The sequence below is a fragment of the Erythrolamprus reginae genome, chromosome 7 (assembly GCF_031021105.1).
Source record: "Erythrolamprus reginae isolate rEryReg1 chromosome 7, rEryReg1.hap1, whole genome shotgun sequence".
NCBI classification, from domain to species: Eukaryota; Metazoa; Chordata; class Lepidosauria; order Squamata; family Dipsadidae; genus Erythrolamprus; species Erythrolamprus reginae.
Genome location: NC_091956.1, coordinates 77,071,446 through 77,093,270, shown reverse-complemented (window position 1 = coordinate 77,093,270; position 21,825 = coordinate 77,071,446). Strand labels below are relative to the sequence as shown.

At 39.8% G+C, this 21,825-nt stretch overlaps 1 protein-coding gene across 3 annotated transcripts in view; it reads right to left on the bottom strand.

The window, feature by feature from the left end:
* LEF1 (lymphoid enhancer binding factor 1) overlaps window positions 1–21,825 on the bottom strand; it is a 140,618-nt gene that overhangs the window by 57,769 nt on the left and 61,024 nt on the right. For all 3 annotated transcript variants that reach the window (XM_070757896.1, XM_070757897.1, XM_070757898.1), the window contains exon 4: window positions 9,619–9,751. In XM_070757896.1, coding sequence (XP_070613997.1) covers window positions 9,619–9,751 — 133 coding nt within the window. The remainder of the gene's footprint in view (window positions 1–9,618; window positions 9,752–21,825) is intronic.

The following is a 21,825-nucleotide window of genomic DNA, read 5'->3' as shown; positions in this document are numbered from 1 at the left end:
GCTATCCATTCAACTATACGGTAAATGTTCCAAACTACTTGTCTGTACTTACTAGCTAATCTCATAGTAACGTAAGAACATACGAAGAATCATGCTGAATCGGGCCAAAGCCCATCGAATCCAGCATACAATCTAATCCAGCATACAAATCTAATAAATAATAATAATAATTCTGTGTCACACCGTGGCCCACCAATTGTACATGGGGATCTTGAGCAGAAGGAGAAGGCAAACCCCCCTTTCCCTTGACCCCCAACAAATGGTACCCAAGGGAGTCCTGCCTGCCTCAACCAACATAGAGGCAGCACTTGGACATCCATTTCAATAACCACACTCACACCTACTCACATCTAACGGTGAATCTTATTTTGCTACATTTATAAATTTCCTTCCTCTTTTACAAAATCTCCTAAAACAACACATAACATTATTTTCCTTGGAATCTCAGTATATAAAGTTACTTTAAAGAAACTTGCGAGATAAAAAAGGTTAATTTTTAATAAAAAGACTAGAATGTTACTGATGGTTCATAGGGTAATGTTTACGAGAAGAATTTAAAATTTCCTTTTACAATAAGGCATATGGGCAGAATACTATGTATTAAGCACAGATACTATTGAAGCCACATAGACAAATTATCCATTCCACAGTACAGTGTTCCCTCGATTTTTGTGGGTTCAAACTTCGCGAATAGCCTATACCACGGTTTTTCAAAAAATATTAATTAAATAATTCACGGGTTTTTTTCTATACCACGTTTTTTCTCGCCCGATGACGTCACACATCATCGCCAAACTAATAATTTTTGCAAATAAATAACAAAAAAATAATTATTGTTAATAAATAATTATGTTTATAAATATCAGAATCACCAAGTGTCTTATTCAATGGTGAGTACCAGTAATAATAGTGAGTAAATGGTTATTAAGGGAATGGGAAATTGCAATTTAGGGGTTTAAAGTGTTAAGGGAAGGCTTGTGATACTGTTCATAGCCAAAAATAGTGTATTTACTTCCGCATCTCTACTTCACGGAAATTCGACTTTCGCGGGCGGTCTCAGAACGTATCCCCCGCGAACATCGAGGGAACACTGTACTTTTCTACTGCACCTACCAAGAATCACTAGGAATCTCCAGGCAATAGAGCTAAATAAAAGCACTCCTTCATGTGCCAGGAAATAATATGATTAAATATCACAACTGCTTGGAGGATTGTATGCACGCATATGCTTTAGTTTCACATTATCAGCCAAGATAAGACATCATGTGACACAATTCCTATCTACTTTGAGCTTTCAGCACAATACTAGTCTAAGTTACCAAGAGGTAATAGCTAAAACAATCTCAGATTTTTAAGAAAAAGAGCCAGAATATAGTAGAGCTTTGGATATGTGAATAACTTGAAATAATACCATATGTCTATTTCAGTTCTATTTTGCTTCATCATCCTAAAAAGTGAAACACCTGTCAGTATTTTAATACATATTAGATGAGGGGTAGTTTTAGGCATTGCACTAAACCACAATATAGTTTGCTTTGTTTTGGCTTAGCTTAGGAGTCTTTGAACTGACATGACCATGGGGAGTTGCAAGTAACTTAGGGGTCAAAATCTCCATCCACTCTGGACATTGTTGTGGTTAGCTCTGGGCCAGCTTCTGCCCCAAGGAATGTGGAGGTAGATGTGGGGGAGACATCCACATGCTGCAGGCCTGTTTTGCTCCCTGTAGAATCTGCCGATGAAGTCTCCTCTGACCAAGGAAGCGTGAATGACAGGGAAGAGGAGAGTTTGGCAGACAGCCCAGGAGGAGATCAGTCATCTGTATTATCCCTGGATTCTGAGCAAGAATTAATGACACATCCACGCATGCGTAGAGTGATGCATAGGAGACAACAACTGAAGGATTATTACAAGAGAAAATGAGGCCACCTGTGGTTGGGTGGGGCTGCTGTAATTAGTGCTACAGATAAAAGTGCAGCCTGGTGTTTTAACCTCATGGCAGTTTATCTGATTCATTGTTTCGTCAAGATGGTGGTTTTTGCTGTTCAGGATTGTGTGTGTGGACTCTCTGGACTTTAGAATTGGACTCAATTTCCCAGTTATTGGGTGAGCAATTGGACTGCATTTAACCTGTGCCTTGCATGTACCAGAAAATCCCTTTGACATTTAAAAAGGGAGCTGTTTCTGTTTTTCTGTTTATAAAAACTTTTGGGTTTTCCTTTTATCATGTGGTGTGTGTCTTCCTGGACTAATTACCCTGTATTACGGGCGATTGAGACATGCCGGCAGAACAGAAAGACTGAAGATTGCATTCTTATCTCATTAAAAAAATGTAAACGAGCTGAACTCAGATCTGTAAATTCTATTGCATTTATGGATTGGTTTTCCACCTTGTTCATTTTCTTAACAAGGGCAGAAGAGTTCTATGAACAATATTATATTCTTCAACTAATTTCTCTTGATGTATGTTGAGATATATCATATCTCAAGACCTAAAATGAACACCTGACATCAGAAACGTCCTCACGAAAGCACAACAAAGAATGTTCTTTCTGCAGCAACTCAGCAAGCTCAAACTGCCCAAGGAGCTGCCGGATACAGTTCTACAGAGGAATCATTGAGTCTGTCATCTGCACCTCTATAACTTTCTGGTTAGGTTCTGCAAGCCAACAAGACAGACACAGACTTCAGATGATAATCAGAACTGCAGAAAAAAATAGTTACTGCCAACCTGCCTTCCATTGAGGACCTGTATACTGCATGAGTTAAAAAGAGGTCTGTGAAAATGTTTATTGACCCCTCTTATCCTGGATATAAACTGTTTCAATTCCTGCCCTTAAAAGGTCACTATAGAGCACTGCACACCAAGAAAACTAGACACAAGAACAGTTTTTCCCTGAACACCATCACTCTGCTAAACAAATAATTCCCTCAACACTGTCAAACTATTTAGTAAGGCTGCATTACTATTACTATTAGTCTTCTCATAGTTCCTATCACCTCTATCTTCCTACTTATGACTGCATGACTATAATTTTTTGCTTATATCCTTACTATTAATTTTGATTGCACCAAAGACAAATTCCTTGTATGTCCAATCACATTTGGCCAATAAAGAATAAAGAAAGGAAGAACACTTTTTGAAATGCCTGATAAAATCCATCATTATATTAAAATTGTTGGTGGAACTTTCTTAATTTGCTTTGATCAAAGTACTGTGTTTTGTGGATTTTAATGCAGCCGAAATGGACAGAACTCTCATTTCCCCAAAATATATTTTCTTAGTCTCAGTGCACAAAATGAGAACAAATATATGAGCATAAAGTGGGAAAGCTATGACCATAAATGTTCCATTTGCAATACGCTATTTATGCAAGTTAGGGTTTCTTCAGTTGTTGCTATAAAGAGCATGAGGTATAACGAGGAATGAAAAAATAATTTCTATTTTTTCAGAAAATATGCCAAAATAAAATATTTCTTTCATTTAAAAATAGGTGATGATTTATTCTAGTTTCTTCATTTCTAATAAATGTTTTAATTTTTAAAGTTGCAGGAATCTATAATTGTTTTACCTGACACACAGATTAAAATTTAATTATTAAAAATAAGTGGAATATTTATTTCTTGCCTAAGGCAGCCATCAGAATCATTACATTTTTTTCATGGGAAATACAGCTCAAAAAAATAAATAAAGGGAATACTCAAATAACACATCCTAGATCTGAATGAATGAAATATATTCATTGAATAAAGTTGAATGTGCACAACAGCATGTGAAATTGATTGTCGATCAGTGTTGCTTCCTAAGTGGACAGTTTGATTTGACAGAAGTTTGATTTACTTGGAATTATATTGTGTTGTTTAAGTGTTCCCTTTAATTTTTTGAACAGTGTATATTTGTTTTTTCATTCATTCATTCATTCATTCATTCATTCATTCATTCATTCATTCATTCATTTATTTGATTTGTATGCCGCCCCTCTCTTCAGACTCGGGGCGGCTAATAACAGTAAAAAGACAATGTAAACAAATCTAATATTAAAAAATTTAAAAAACCCAATTTAAGAGATCAGTCATACGTACAGTCATACCATACATAAATTTTATAAGCCTAGCGGAAGGGAATATTTCAATTCCCCCATTCCTGACGACAGAGGTGGGTTTTTAAGAGCTTACGAAAGGCAAGGAGGGTGGGGGTAACTCTGATATCTGGGGGGAGTTGGTTCCATAGGGTTGGGGCCCCCACAGAGAAGGCTCTTCCCCTGGGTCCTGCCAAATTTGAGAGGGTACTGGTAAACCTTGAGAATTCTTGGTGGGGTGTATTTTCTGACCCTAATCATTTTGATTTTACAAAACATAGTTTCTTGATTAGAGAATAAACCAATACCGATGGCTCTAATTATTTGTGAATCATCTCTTTCGGGAATCTAAGGGAATTGAAGGACTAGATTGTGGAGACAAAACCTTTCCTTTCTTCTATGATTACATCCCTTCTCCTTTCTCTCATTAGCATCATCGTCTTCTTGATCATAGAAGGAACTCTAGCCACAAATGCCGATGCCGTGATTAGAGGCTTTGCAGAACAGAAGACTCCCCAACCACAAGCACCACGAGTGGAATGAAGTGGAAGTGGTTTGCAAGCATCTTTAGCATTTGGTTAGTGCAATTAAGAAGCCCTTCCACTCATACGGAATAGAGAAGTCAGCGTAAACCACTAAGGACTTCCTGCATCAACAAAGTGAGCAGGCTGTTTCAATGACGGCCAGTTGTTGCAGGGGGATCATTTGTGAGTAGGCTTACTCAGCAAGATCCACCATGACTGATCAACGAGAAAGAGGCAGGGATGGGCTCCAATTACCTTCCCTACAAATTTGCATTGCGTTGCTTCGCTTGCGGATACATCTACATCACACCAATGCAGACTGCGGAGTGTTGGTGTGACATGGGCATACCTGGGAAAGCCCATGACTGCTCTCGCAGCTGCATTCTGCACGATCTGAAGTTTCCGAACACTCTTCAAAGGTAGCCCCATGTAGAGAATATCCTATGCAACGAGATTTACAATCCCAGGTTTAGAAAATTTAGAACTACGTTGCCTTAAACAAGACCTAAGCATAGCCCATAAAATCATCTGCTACAACATCCTTCCTGTCAATGACTACTTCAGCTTCAACCACAACCACACACAAGCTCCCAACAGATGCAAACTTAAAGTAAACCGATCCAAACTCGACTGCAGGAGTTGATGCATGGAATTCACTACCAGACTCTGTAGTTTCATCATCTGACCCCCAAAACTTTACCCTTAGACTATCCACTGTTGACCTCTCCCGCTTCCTAAGAGGTCACTAAGGGGCGTGCATAAGTGAACCAGCATGTATTTAAGACTGGCGGACTTCAACTCCCAGAATTCTCCAGCCAGCTAAAGAGTTGGAAGTCTACCAGTCTTAAAAGCTGCCAAGTTTGGGGGGGGGGGTTTGCAGCCCTAACCAGAGGATAAAATAATGTGTGAAGTTCACCAGACTAAGGACGCTAGCCAGATGAATACCTGGTAGGTAGATTCCCCCCCCTATTTTCCTCCCCCCCAAAACTAAGGTGCGTCTTATACTCCAAAAATACAGTATTTTTATATGCAGTGCACATGTGTGCAACACACATAAAATTTGGGCTTTCCAAAAACATGGTAGAGGTACCATTTGACGAGAGAGGCAAACACACAGAGACAGACAGTGTGTGAAAAAGCTAAATATTCCTGTTATTTCTGTTTCCCACTATTTATTTATTTATTCATTCATTCATTCATTCATTTATTTATTTATTTAGTATGCCACCCCTCTCGGAGCGGCTCACAACAACAAAACCATACAAATCTAATAGTTAAAAACAATTTAAAACCCTTAATATAAAAAACCAATGATACTCTGCACATGCATAGAAGTTTTTGCCCATGCGCAGAGGGTTCTTAGCTAGCCACTTTCAGTGGATAGACCAGTGGTTCTCAACCTTGGGGTCGGGACCCCTTTGGGGGGTCGAATGACCATTTCACAGGGGTCACCTAAGACCATGGGAAAAGACAAATTTCCAATGGTGTTAGCAACTAAAGCTTCTATTCTGGCATCGCGGAACATATTTTTACAATCCAACCAATCAGGCATTTACAGGGGGTGGGGGTGTCCCTCTGACCTCTTGCCAATCAGCTTAAAGATCTGTTGGAAGAATTGGTGCTAAACTTATAGTTGGGGGTCACCACAAGATGAGGAACTGTATTAAGGGGTCGCGGCATTAGAAAGGTTGAGAACCACTGGGATAGACTAAGGGTAAAGTTTTGGGGGTTAAGTGATGATAATACAGAGTCAGGTAGTGAGTTCCATGCATTAACTACTCGGTTGCTAAAATCGTATTTCCTACAGTCGAGTTGGAAGGGTTTACTTTGAGTTTGTATCTGTTTGTATCAACAGTAGAGACCTTCAAATTTCTAGGTTCTATCATATCTCAAGACTTAAAATGGTCACCTAACATCAAAAACATCATCAAAAAAGCACAACAAAGAATAATCTGCACCCGCTCAAACTGCCCAAGGAGCTGTTGATACAGTTCTACAGAGGAATCATTGAGTCTGTCATCTGCACCTCTATAACCGTCTGGTTTGGTGCTGCAACCCAACAGGACCGACACAGACTTCAGAGGAGAATCAGAACTGCAGAAAAAGCAATTGCTGCCAACCTGCCTTCCATTGAGGACCTGTATACTGCACGAGTCAAAAAGAGGGTGGGGGAAAATATTTACTGACCCCTCACATCCTGGACACAAACTGTTTCAACTCCTACCCTCAAAACGTCGCTACAGAGCACTGCACACCAAGACAACTAGACACAAGAACAGTTTTTTTCCGAACGCCATCACTCTACTAAACAAATAATTCCCTCAACACTGTCAGACTTTCTACTAAATCTGCACTTCTATTCTACTAGTTTTTCTCATCTGGTTTGTACCCAGAGAGAGAAACCTGGCTCTACCTAGTGTTGTGGTTAGCTCTGGCCCAGCTCCTGCCCCAAGGACTGTGGAGGTGGGGGAGACATCCACATGCCGCAGGCCTGTTTTGCCCCCGGTGGAATCTGCTGATGAAGGCTCCTCTGACCAAGAAGACATGAGTGACAGGGAGGAGGAGAGTGTGGCAGACAGCTCAGAAGGAGATCAATTATCTAGCTCCTCCTTGGATTCAGAACAAGAGTTAATGATACAGCCACGCATGCGGAGATTAGATTAGATTAGATTTATTGGATTTATATGCCACCCCTCTCCGCAAACTCGGGGCGGCTCACAACAATAATAAAAAACAGTACATAATAACAAATAACAAAGAGCGATGCATAGGCAACAACAACTGAGAGATTATTATCAAAGAAAATGAGGCCACCTGTGGTTGGGTGGGGCTGTGGTAATTAGTGAGGCTGCTATAAATAGCAGCCTGTGGGTTTGGCCATTGTGGAGGATTATCTGATCGTTGTGTTTCGTGACTGCTTTACTGACTTTGACTTTTTGTGTGCTGATTTTCCCCCGCTTTGAAACTAAACCAGAGCAAAGTGTGTTTCACTTTGTGAAAGAAGAAGGACTGTGAATTGCCTTACAGCTGCAAGCTAAGTATCACAGAACTGATAAGGGACTTGTACAAATTACCAGTTTGTTTGGAGACGAGTGCTCTTGGCTATACCAAAAGAGGGCTTAGGTTAAGTAAATTTTCATTATAAAGAACATTGTTTTGAATTTTCAAACGTGTGTGTGTCTGAAATTTGTACCTGTGAATTTTTGGGAGGAGTCTACCAGAGAGCCTGACAAAACACCTAGGATTGAATTCACAGCCTCCTGGTGGTGAGGGGAGAGCTCCACTTCTAGGTCACCACACCATTTGTTCTACTTTATTTTATAAACATTATAAAATCTACAAAGATGCAGCACAATGATTAGATGACCTTAAACAAAGGAACTAGCTTTTACACCTGGACTGAGGTTTGCAAAGCAAGAGACGTTAAGATAAACAAATCATTATTTATCACTGCATGGTCTCTCGTTTTAGCCAACAGTGTTTCGTAATAGTGTTTCACAAAGAGGACTAAAATCACCCATTAAGTTTTTGGCCATCAATAGGCAGTTGGCATATTCTGCTACCCACAGAGATGTGAAGTTGGTATAAATATAATTTTGGATATGATTCAAATGGCTACTTGCTGATGTAAATATATTAGAAAATAGAAATTAGGCAATTTCCCCCCAAAAAAAACATTTGGTCAAACTTCTCTGGGTCCCGTCAACTAAACAATGCCGCTTGGCGGGACCCAGGGGAAGAGCCTTCTCTGTGGCGGCCCCGGCCCTCTGGAACCAACTCCCCCCAGAGATTAGAATTGCCCCCACCCTCCTTGCCTTTCGTAAGCTACTTAAAACCCACCTCTGCCGCCAGGCATGGGTGAATTAAGATTTATTCTCCCCCTAGGCCGTTACAATTGTATGCATGGTATGTTTGTATGTATGTTTGGTTTTGTATATTAAGGGGTTTTAATTCGCTTTTAGTATTGGATTATTATTGCATACTGTTTATGATTGTTGTTAGCCGCCCCGAGTTTTTGGAGAGGGGTGGCATATAAATCCAATAAAACTTGAAACTAAACATTTGTCTGAAATAGTGTAGGGTTTCCTGTCTAAGCAGGGGGTTGGACTAGAAGACCTCCAAGGTCCCTTTCAATGCTGTTGTTGTTGTTGTTGTTGTTGTTGTTGTTGTTGTGCAGTCAGGCGGTAGGGAAAGCAAGTAGGATGCTTGGCTGCATAGCTAGAGGTATAACAAGCAGGAAGAGGGAGATTATGATCCCGCTGTATAGAGTGCTGGTGAGACCACATTTGGAATACTGTGTTCAGTTCTGGAGACCTCACCTACAAAAAGATATTGACAAAATTGAACGGGTCCAAAGACGGGCTACAAGAATGGTGGAAGGTCTTAAGCATAAAACGTATCAGGAAAGACTTAATGAACTCAATCTGTATAGTCTGGAGGACAGAAGGAAAAGGGGGGACATGATCGAAACATTTAAATATATTAAAGGGTTAAATAAGGTCCAGGAGGGAAGTGTTTTTAATAGGAAAGTGAACACAAGAACAAGGGGACACAATCTGAAGTTAGTTGGGGGTAAGATCAAAAGCAACATGAGAAAATATTATTTTACTGAAAGAGTAGTAGATCCTTGGAACAAACTTCCAGCAGATGTGGTAGATAAATCCACAGTAACTGAATTTAAACATGCCTGGGATAAACATATATCCATCCTAAGATAAAATACAGAAAATAGTATAAGGGCAGACTAGATGGACCATGAGGTCTTTTTCTGCCGTCAGACTTCTATGTTTCTATGTTTCTGTGTTTCTATGTTGTTGTTGTTGTTGTTGTTGTTGTTGTTATTATTATTATTATTATTATTATTATTATTATTATTACCCACAAGCTTAGAGAACCAACCTTCCCCTTCATGGTATGAAAATATCCTTTTCAGCATCTGAGGCTCTCAAAAGAAAACACGAGAGAGATTTTCTCCTAACAGCTTTTCAAAGGCTGTAGAAACGGAAGGCTTAGCTCACCTTGTTTTGTGTTGACGTCTGAGGGGAGGTGTGACGGATGTGTCCCCGGAGAAAAATGTTCATCGCTGTAGGTGATGAGTGGAGTAAGAGGGTGGACTGCATGGGAAGGTTGTACCACAGGAACTTTATTGGACTGCAAACAAAAACAAAAAGGCTTGAGTAGCATTACTTTCTTGTGCTTGTTTTTTTCCTTAGACCCGTAGGCCTGATAAAAATAGTGCGTATTTAATTGCCTCATTTTTATATCTGAACAGTAAGATACACTGGGGACAATTTAACTCTGGTTGCCTAAACATCCTCAACATATGACAAATGTTAATCCCAGCATTTATGTTGCTATATGAGACATTTGTTAAGCAGAGTTTTGTCCAATTTTACGATATGTTTTTTTTGGCAACCGTTATTTATTTATTTAATTCGACTTCTGTGCCGTCCAATCAGGGCAGCTAACAACAATATAAAATATGGAAAACAATTAAAAAGAAGTCAAATGTGCAATCTAACAATAAAACCAAAATTGAAACCCATAATAAAGTAAAAATCATCATACATACATAGCATTCATACAATTTGGCCATGATAGATGTTGATTCATGAGCCCCAGGACTGCCGGCAAAGCTAGGTCTTCGTGGCCTTACGGAAAGCAATTAGGGTGGGAGAAGTATGGACCTTGGCTGGGGATTGATTCCATAGAGCCGGGACAGCAACAGAGAAGGCCCTCCTCTGTAGCTCCACCAACCCGCATTGCTTAGTCCAGGGGTCTCCAACCTGGGCAACTTTAAGACTTGTGGACTTCAATTATTATTATTATTATTATTATTATTATTATTATTATTATTAATTGGATTTGTATGCCGCCCCTCTCCGTAGACTCGGGGCGGCTAACAACAGTAATAAAAAAACAGCATGTAAATCCAATATTAAACAGCTAAAAAACCCTTATTATAAAACCAAAAATACATACAAACAAACAAACATCCCATACATAAATTGTAAAGACCTAGGGGGAAAGAATATCTCAGTTCCCCCATGCCTGACGGCAGAGGTGGGTTTTAAGAAGCTTACGAAAGGCGAGGAGGGTGGGGGCAATTCTAATCTCCAGGGGAAGTTGGTTCCAGAGGGCCGGGGTCGCCACAGAGAAGGCTTTTCCCCCTGGGCCCCGCCAAACGGCATTGTTTTGTTGACGGGACCTGGAGGAGGCTCACTCTGTGGGACCTAACCGGTCGCTGGGATTCGTGCGGCAGAAGGCGGTCTCATAGATACCCTGGTCCGGTGCCATGAAGGGCTTTATAGGTGATAACCAACACTTTGAATTGTGACCGGAAACTGATCAGCAACCAATGCAGACTGCAGAGTGTTGGTGTTACATGGGCATTTTGGGGAAAGCCCATGATTGCTCTCGCAGCTGCATCCTGCACGATCTGAAGTTTCCGAACACTTTTCAAAGGTAGCCCCATGTGGAAAGTGTTACAGTAGTCAAGCCTCGAGGTGATGAGGGCATGAGTGACTGTGAGCAGTGACCCCCGGTCCAAATAGGGCCGCAACTGGTGCACCAGGCGAACCTGGGCAAACACCCCCCTCGCCACATCCGAAAGGTGTTTCTCTAATGTGAGCTGTGGATCGAGGAGGACGCCCAAGTTGCGGACCCTCTCCGAGGGGGTCAATAATTCCCCCCCCAGGGTGATGGATGGACAGATGGAATTGTCCTTGGGAGGCAAAACCCACAGCCACGTCTTAAAGTTGTCAAGGTTGGAGACCCCTGGCTTAGTCGACGGACCTGGAGGCAGTCAACTCTCTGTGCTCTTATAGGTCTCTAGGTGGTATGCAGCAACAGACGGTCCCATAAATAGTCTGGCCCTGAGCCATACAGGGCTTCATAGGTAATAACCAACACCAACAACACATTTGTTAAGTGAATCACTGAGTCAGTTGTTAAATTAGTAACTTGTTAAATGAATCTGTTTTCCTCATTGATTTTGCTTATCAGAAGGTCGCAAAAGGTGATCATATGACCCTGGGACACTGCAATTGTCATAAATGTGAGTCAGCGTCAAGCATCCGAATGTAAATCACATGACCATGGGATGCTGAAAGGGTTGTAACTGTGAAAAATGATCATAGCGCAATTTTTTTCAGTGCCGTTGTAACTTCGAATGGCCCCTAAGTCAACTGTTGTAAATCGAGGACGACCCGTACTCACACATGCTAACTCTCACAGTAAGTGGAGATTTAAATAATGGTTTGTTGAATAAGCCACAAAAACTGGATTTACACAGACTCTCAAGACATTATCATGAATGTCCAGAAAACAGCAACACACGATTCCTGACAAACTGCGATCAGATATTCTTTCACAAGGGCCAAACCCACACGCTGCTATTTATAGCAGCAGCCCTAATTACTGGAGCCCCACCCAACCAGAGGTGGCCTCATTTTCTCTTGTAATAATCCTTCAGTTGTTGTCTCCTACGCATCACTCTACGCATGCGTGGATTTGTCATTAATTCTTGTTCAGAATCCAAGGATGATACAGATAATTGATCTCCTCCTGGGCTGTCTGCCAAACTCCCCTCTTCCCTGTCACTCATGCTTCCTTGGTCAGAGGAGGCTTCATCAACAGATTCCATCGGGAGCAAAACAGGCCTGCGGCATGTGGATGTCTCCCCCACATCCACCTGCACATTCCTTGGGGCAGGAGCTGGGCCAGAGCTAACCACAACACTAAGCTTTTGGCAATTGGAGAGTCTTTGGAGAGGGGTGGCATACAAATCTAATAAATAATAATAATAATAATAATATTATTATTTTATTATTTATTATTATTTATTCGATTTGTATGCCGCCCCTCTCCGAAGACTCGGAGAGGGGCGGCATACAAATCGAATAAATAATAATAAATAATAAAATAATACTACTAATAATAATAAAAAAATTGCGGTGTTATCAGCAGCATCGTGTTTTCTGTCTTCCTTAAAAGAGAAGCAATTCTCTTGCTGCAAAATGGAATTCAATAGTCAAGGTAAAGGAAGCCTTCTCTGAAGCATGGAAAGAAATCAAGCTATTCTGTTGATGGGTGCAGCAATCCCTTCAAGCTGAAAAGTATTAGAGTTACCGCAGTAATCCCCCCTTCTTTTCATACATACATCTATGCAAAACATGAAAAAATGTCTGAGACTCATTTGCATTATTAAATCATGTCCTTTGGTTCATTCTCCCTTTTCTGCACTCAAGAAAGAAAAAAAAAATCTCAGTATAATTTGAAAACACTGTGTAAAAACCCCTTTCAGCATTCTTTGAAATAATCACAAATATGCATTCATATCGGATAGGCTTCTGGGAAGGAAAGAGAGAGTCATTCCAAAATGCAGATATTGCTTCGTTTTAAACCTCCACTTATAAAATAGTGGAAACGAAAAAAAAGATTATTTTTTCATCGACATTATTTAAATTGTGCATTATTGGTAGGACAGACCATATTCCAAACACAGGACCAGAATCTGTGTTTTATTGTCACTACAAAATTGCCACATTTTTTTAAAAAAAACCTGCTACTTTTCCTTTGCAAACGTTCCCTTGTTTCCAGAGCATTACCTAAAGGAACTTGCATTAGCAAGTAGTATCATTTTAATGTCTGACCTATCCCTCCAGTCATATAGCTCAGAATCTTCCGCATGGGTTTTTGCTAAATTATGCTATCCTTCCTCTCCTCTTAATTTTACGGTTTTCAACATAGATTTGCTTTCCTGTGGGAAGGAGATAAGAACCTGAGGATTTTAATTTAAGCTTTGGCCTTGTCTTATATTTTGCAAGAGAGAGAGAGAGAGTGTATGAACACACTGCCTGCACAAGCAAGAGAGAGAGAAAAAGCGATGCCACTCGTAAGTGGTTGAAAGAAATTAAACATTTGCTCCATTATTCGTCACGAAATAATAAAGCAGAATGAATTTCCATTAAGATATGCGAGTTAGCATGCAAGAGATATTTCAAGCAGCAATGCATCATCCCATTTTTTAAGAAAACACATATTGATAAATTATTATTATTTATTAGATTTGTATGCTGCCCCTCTCCATAGACTCAGGGCGGCTCACAGCAATAATAAGAACAATATACGGTAACAAATCTAATAATTAAAAAACTAAAAAAAACCTTATTTAAAAATAAAACATACACACACACAAACATACCATGCATAAAATAAGGGGTGAGTACAAGTTCACTAGAGTGCCTTCCGTCCCCTGTCCTATTGCTCTCCTATATCTCCTACACCTTTCTTCTATTCCTATATCTCTTCTTCTATTCTTTCATTGATATGTTCTATTACTATATCTTCTTTTCTATTCTTTCATAGATATATTTTACTATGAGTATCTCCTCTATAACCTTCATCATGTATTTTACTATGTGTATATAGATATATACCCACTAAAACCCTCATTGTGTATTGGACAAAATAAAAAAATAAAAAAAAATAAAATAAATATATAGGCCAGGGGAGATGGCTCAATTCCCCCATGCCTGACGGCAGAGGTGGGTCTTAAGAAGTTTACGAAAAGCAAGGAGGGTGGGGGCAGTCCTAATCTCCGGGGGGAGCTGGTTCCAAAGGGCTGCCACAGAAAAGGCTCTTCCCCTGGGTCCCGCCAGCCGACATTGTTTAATCGACGGGAGCCGAAGAAGGCCAACTCTGTGGGACCTAATCGGTCGCCGGGATTCATGGGGCAGAAAGTGGTCCCATAGATATTCTGGTCCGATGCCATGAAGGGCTTTATAGGTCATAACCAACACTTTGAATTGTGACCGGAAACTGAACGGCAACCAATGCAGACTGCGGAGTGTTGGAGTAACATGGGCGTACCTGGGGAAGCCCGTGATTGCTCTCACAGCTGCATTCTGCACGATCTGAAGTTTCTGAACACTTTTCAAAGGTAGCCCCATGTAGAGAGCGTTATAGTAGTCGAACCTCGAGGTGATGAGGGCATGAGTGACTGTGAGCAGTGACTTCCGGTCCAAATAGGGCCGCAACTGGTGCACCAGGCGAACCTGGGCAAACGTCCCCCTCGCCACAGCTGAAAGATGGTTCTCTAATGTAAGCTGTGGATCGAGGAGGATGCCCAAGTTGCGGACCCTCTCTGAGGGGTCAGTGATTCCCCCCTCAGGGTAATGGATAAATATTGAATAACTGTTTCCAGATTATCTGCACCTATAAGAATTAATTGACTGGGAAGATTTTTTTAAAAAAATAAATATATCTGCATTGAAGGCAGAAGTCTACAGCAACACATCCCCCGCAGAATATGGGAGAAGCCAAATATAATATTTATGCTTAATGCAACTCCTTCCAAAACAAATTTCCAATCTAAACAGTATCATTATAATGCCATTATGTTTCTTCCTTTGACACAAGGCACTCTTTACCTCCTTCCCTTTTTATAAATAAAATTTTCCATTTTCTTACTTTGCTGTATGAAATGATAAATATGTAATGAAAAGAGTACAGTGATCCCTCGAGTTTCGCGATCTCGATCTTCGCGAAACGCTATATCGCGATTTTTTAAAAAAATATTAATTTTTTAAAAACCACTTCCGCGTTTGGCTTCGGGAGTCAGCTGGGAAGCGGCGCGGCTGTTTTAAAAGGTCGCAGCCAGCCTGGGGTGCTGGGAAGCCCCCCAGGCCGGCTGCGACCTTTTAAAACAGCCGCGCCGCTTCCTAGCTGAGTCCTGAAGCCAAACGCCAAAGGCGAACTTCCGCTTTTGGCTTCAGGACTCAGCTGGGAAGCGGCGCAGCTGTTTTAAAAGGTTGCAGCCGGCCTGGGGGGCTTCCCAGCACCCCCCCGAGCCCCCAACCTGGGTCTTCCCGGCCGCCCACGCAAAGGGGAAACCCAGGCTCCTCGCTGATGCCCGCCGCTCGCCCGCCCGCCAGCAAGAGGGGGAAGACCCAGGGAAGGTTCCTTCGGCCGCCCCGCAGCTGATCTGCTCGGTAGCGCAGCAGCAGCGAGGAGCCGAATTGGGGTTTCCCCTTTGCGTGGGCGGCGGGGAACGCAAACTCCACCATCTACGCATGAGCGGCCATAGAAAAAAAGCGTGCGCATGCGCAGATGGTGTTTTTACTTCCGCAACCCTACATCGTGAAAAATCGATTATCGCGAGGGGTCTTGGAACGGAACCCTCGCGATAATAGAGGGATCACTGTATTTCTACAATTGTCATACCCCCATCGTGTTATAGTCAACAAAAGAGATTAAAGACATTTTATTTTTTATTTTTTAAAATTTTTGTCAAGCATATATAAGATTACAATAAAAATATAAACATGTATACATGAGATGGTTTTGAGTACATGAGAACATTAGGACAGGGATGGTAGGCACATTAATGTGTTTATGCATGCCCCTTACAGGCCTCTTAGGAATGGGCTGGGGAGGTCAACAGTAGACAGTCTAAGGTTAAAGTTTTGGGTATTTGTGCCGCACGAATCCCAGCGACCAGTTAGGTCCCACAGAGTTGGCCTTCTCCGGGTCCCGTCAACAAAACAATGTCATCTGGCGGGACCCAGGGGAAGAGTCTTCTCTGTGGCGGCCCCGACCCTCTGGAATCAACTCCCCCCGGTGATCAGGACTGCCCCCACCCTCCTTGCCTTTTGCAAACAACTTAAAACTCACCTCTGTCGTCAGGCATGGGGAAATTGATTCCCTTGGGCTGTTTCCACTTTATGTATGGTTTGTATGAGATGTATGATTGTTTTTATATTAATGGGTTTTAAATTGTTTTAATTTTGGATTTGTATTGTTTGTGTTGTTGTGAGCCGCCCCGAGACTTCAGAGAGGGGCAGTGTACAAATCTAACAGATAGGTAGTTAGATAGTTAGGTAGGTAGATAGATAGATAGATAGATAGATAGATAGATAGATAGATAGATAGAGAGATAGAGAGATAGAGAGATAGAGAGAGAGGTAGAGAGGTAGAGAGGTAGTTAAGTACATAAATAGATAGATAGATAGATAGATAGATAGATAGATAGATAGATAGATAGAGAGATAGAGAGATAGAGAGATAGAGCGATAGAGCGATAGAGAGATAGAGAGATAGAGCGATAGAGCGATAGAGAGATAGAGAGATAGAGAGATAGAGAGATAGAGAGATAGAGAGATAGAGAGATAGAGAGATAGAGAGATAGAGAGATAGAGAGATAGAGCGATAGAGCGATAGAGAGATAGAGAGATAGAGAGATAGAGAGATAGAGAGATAGAGAGATAGAGAGATAGAGAGATAGAGAGATAGAGAGATAGAGAGATAGAGAGATAGATAAATTTACCCCCAATACAAATGAAACATTTAAAAAAGAAACTGAAAGCTTGATTTTGCTGTTCAAGAACAAGCTGTATTTGAAAAAATGCTATCAAGGCTAGAATTGAAAAATGATTAAATGATTCAAAGTGAAATTATGCAAAGGAGCAGAGGAAACAGCTAATCATATACTAAGCTTGTGGAATGAGGTAGCACAAACTGATTACAGTTTAAACAATAACATACCATAGTTGCCAAAATGAGTCATTGAAACATCTGTAAAAATGAACCTATGCCGGGAATGAAAATTGATAGGACCACAGAGTTGAAAAAAAAGTTTTTAAAAAATGAGCAGGTTAAAACATTGGGGGATTTTAAACAAAAAATGACAGAATCTTAGTGCCTAAGACACCAAATTTAACTGTAGTTGGGAAGAAGAAAATGGGGATAATTGATGTAGCGATATCAGGGGATAGTAAATAAGGACAAAGAATCAGAGAACATCAGAAATTTTAAATATCTGAACTTTGAAACTGAAAGGTGGCCATGGTAATCGACAGAGTGGGTGCCATAGCAAAAAATCTAGGATGGCACTTACAAAATATGTACCTTGACAAAATGTTCATCTGTAAATTATAGAAGGCCACACTGCTTAGATCCACACATATACTATGCCAATACACAATTACAAAATTGAACGGGTCCAAAGATGGGCTACAAGAATGGTGGAAGGTCTTAAGCATAAAACGTATCAGGAAAGACTTCATGAACTCAGTCTGTATAGTCTGGAGGACAGAAAGAAAAGGAGGGATATGATCGAAACATTTAAATATGTTAAAGGGTTAAATAAGGTTCAGGAGGGAAGTGTTTTTAATAGGAACATAAGAACAAGGGGACACAATCTGAAGTTAGTTGGGGAAAGATCAAAAGCAACATGAGAAAATATTACTTTACTGAAAGAGTAGTAGATCCTTGGAACAAACTTCCAGCAGACGTGGTTGGTAAATCCACAGTAACTGAATTTAAACATGCCTGGGATAAACATAGATCCATCCTAAGATAAAATACAAAAGGGCAGACTAGATGGATCATGAGGTCTTTTTCTGCCGTCAGTCTTCTATGTTTCTATGTTCTTTGAAAGAAGTCTATGCATATGAAGGCCAATAGCAGACAAAGAACTGTGATTTCACATTTTTGTGTATATAATAATAGGATAGCAACAGACAACACTTCTGCAAATAAGCTGAAGAAACAATCAACCACCTAATTACTACTGTAAAAATATTGCATAGAGTGATTTCAAACAGTGTCATTACAAAGTAGCAATAATGTTCAAAGATCTGAAAGAAATAATGTGTGTGCAAGCAAGAACTGTTAGGGGAATCACAAAATAGGCACATTAATAGCAAATAAAAAGCTAAAGTGTTCTAGAACTTTAGAAGTCAAACAGACAAGCTTCTGTGACACAGTACTCAAGACTTAACAACTATAAGAAAGACAAAAATGTCTGTATATACAGTGGTATTTCTACCTATAAATGCCTCTACCTACCAACTTTTCTAGATAAGAACCGGGTGTTCAAGATTTTTTTGCCTCTTCTCAAGAACCATTTTCCACTTACAAACCCGAACCTGTGAAACTGTAACCAGAAAAGCAGAGAGAAGCCTCTATGGGGCCTCTCTAGGAATCTCCTGGGTATTAAACAGGGCCGGAAAAGGCAGAGAGAAGCCTCCATGGGGCCTGTTTAGGAATCTCTTGAGAGGAAACAGGGCATCCACCCTCCCTGTGGTTTCCCCAATCGCACACATTATTTGCTTTTACATTGATTCCTATGGGAAAAATTGTTTTTTCTTACAATTTTTTTTACTTAAGAACCTGGTCACGGAACAAATTAAGTTCGTAAGTAGAGGTACCACTGTATAGTAGACATTGCAATATCTGAGGATGATATAATAGAAGAGAGAGAAGTGGACAAAATCCCAAATTGAAAATTTTACAAGCAGAAATAGAATGGACAAAAAAAATCAAGGTAATATCAATAATACTAGGTGTCTCAAGTAAAATTTTAAAATATCTGGAACACCACTTGATTTTTGTCAGCATTGGCAAAATCACCATCTGTCAATTACAAAAAGAAGCATTACTTGGAATAGCTTATATTCTGCAACAATACCTTTAATATTATTTTTAAAAACCCAACATCTGCCTTCCTTAGCTCCTTGGAAAGGATTTGATTAGTGAACAAAGATAGCTTTCTAAAACTTAGTGCCTTTAAAAACACTAATTCCTAGAATTCCAGATATAGTTGAAATCATCTCTAGGAACTCAGATTTAGAAAGGCAGCTATTGGCTGATTATACTGATTATACTGTATGTATGTTTTTTAATAGTGGGGTTCCTTGTTTTTATATTTTTTCAATGTACAATTGCTATTTTAGATTTTAAATTATTAGATTTGTCAATACATATTGTTCTTTATCACTGTTGTGAGCCGCCCCGAGTCTACGGAGAGGGGCGGCATACAAATCTAATTATTATTATTATTAATAATAATAATAATAATAATAATAATAATAATTTCACAATATCACCTATGGCTCTTATCTCTTCTCAAGTCCTATAGCCTCATCATGTCATTGGGAGGCATTGCTGGGAATGAATGCCAAGAATATATACTGTTCCAAGTTGAGATAATGGAAAGAAGAAAGCTGACTGGTCTTAATTACATGATCTTAACATAATTTGTCACCAGTTTCAAGAAAAATATCACAAACAGCTTTAAAATCTTAAACCTGATTCATAGGGAACCAGAGAACGATGGAGTGAAATCATCAAAGAAATTGTTAGGGAGGAATGTGAAAAGAAATTATCACAATCCCAAAAAAAAAACAAAAGAAAGCAAACTGGATGTTAAAACACACAGTGGAAATTGCCAAAAAAGCAAAGAAAGAAGATGTTAATGCCTTTTTCTAATTCATCAGAGAGAATCAGAAATCTATGCCTTTTTTTTTCTTTTTCCCCTTCTTTTCTACAGTAGGGACCTTCTTTGATCCCTACTATTTGGTTTTGTATTTTTGTATTTTATAAGCTAATAAAACTGTTAAAAATTTTTTTAAGGAAATTGCCAAAAGAGAAGTGAAACTCAGGAAACAGGTACAGTACTTCAGGAATGAACTTAACAAAGAACTTCAGAAAACTATTAGGAGAAACAAGATGTAGTTGTCAAAACATCTGTAAAGAAAGCAAATAAATGATAGAAGATTCCAAAAGATCCCTGAATTCAAAAGGCTTAGCCTCAAATTGATATGATGTTAATGTTCTGAGAGTAACCCATCAGAAATCAGACTAAGATGGAAAAAGTATTCTGAATAATAGAGATGTCAACATTCAAGATACCTTAGAATACTTGTGACGTCACATTGCCATCATTTATTTATTTATTCATTTGTCCAATACATAAATACATAGGAAGAAAAATAGACATGTGATAATATAAAAGAGGGTGAAAGTGAACTTAGAGGAAAGGATATATGAAAGGAAGAGAATATATAAGATAGGTGAAAGAAAGGAAAGACAATTGGACAGGGGACGAAAGACACACCAGTGCACTTATGTATCATAACATTTTTCCCTTTCGTGGAGCTGGGCTGGGGGTGGTCTGTATGTGATGCAACCAGCTCATAGGCCACCAGTTTAGCAATTGCAAGGGCTTCTAGTGTCAGAAGATGAAGTTGGATCATTTCAATTATTAAGAATCTGTAAAATCTTTAACTAAAGTTTTCCAGAAATTTTGAAGAGCAATGCAGAGACTAACAAACTGGAGCTGGTTAATCAACAACTTTTGTCAAAAAAAAGGAGCATGCAATCTATTGTACAATATCCTAATGCGGATGAAATGTTGTGAATGGTCTGTAATTAATATCATAACATCATCCATGAATTAGGAAACACCACCACCTCTTCATTAAAAAAAGTCTAATAAATTTTTAGTCAAGGAAAAATATCAGCGGGGGGGGACGACGACAATTTATTTATTTATTTATTCATTCATTCATTTGCTTGATAGGCTGGCAAAAAATATGTCTAGTTAGTTAATTGATCTCACCAAGTACCATATTTTTAGAAACATAGAAGACTGACGCAGAAAAAGACCTCATAGTCCATCTAGTCTGCCCTTATACTATTTCCTGTACATTATTTTATCTTAGGATGGATATATGTTTATCCCAGGCATGTTTAAATTCAGTTACGGTGGATTGACCAACCACGTCTGCTGAAAGTTTGTTCCAAGTATCTACTACTCTTTCAGTAAAATAATATTTCCTCACCTTGCTTCTGATCTTTCCCACAACTAACCTCAGATTGTGTCCCCTTGTTCTTGTGTTCACTTTCCTATTAAAAACACTTCCCTCCTGAACCTTATTTAACCCTTTGACATATTTAAATGTTTCGACATGTCCCGCCTTTCCCTTACAGCGGGATCACAATCTCCCTCTTCCTGCTTGTCATACCTCTAGCTATGCAGCCAAGCATTCTACTTGCTTTCTCTATCACTCAAATGCACTGTTCATCCATTTTGATTCTTCAATTCAATTCAATTTATTAGATTTGTATGCCGCCCCTCTCCGAAGACTCGGGGCGGCTCACAACAATAATAAAAACAATATTCCAGCAAAAACAAATCTAATATTAAAAAGCACATCATATTTAAAAAAGCAAACAACATATACATACCCAAACATAAATATAAAAAAAAAAGCCTGGGAAAGGTATCTCAACTCCCCCATGCCTGGTGGTATAGATGGGTCTTGAGTAATTTACGAAAGACAAGGAGTGTGGGGGCAGTTCTAATCTCCGGGGGGAGTTGATTCCAGAGGGCCGGGGCTGCCACAGAGAAGGCTCTTCCCCTGGGGCCCGCCAAACGA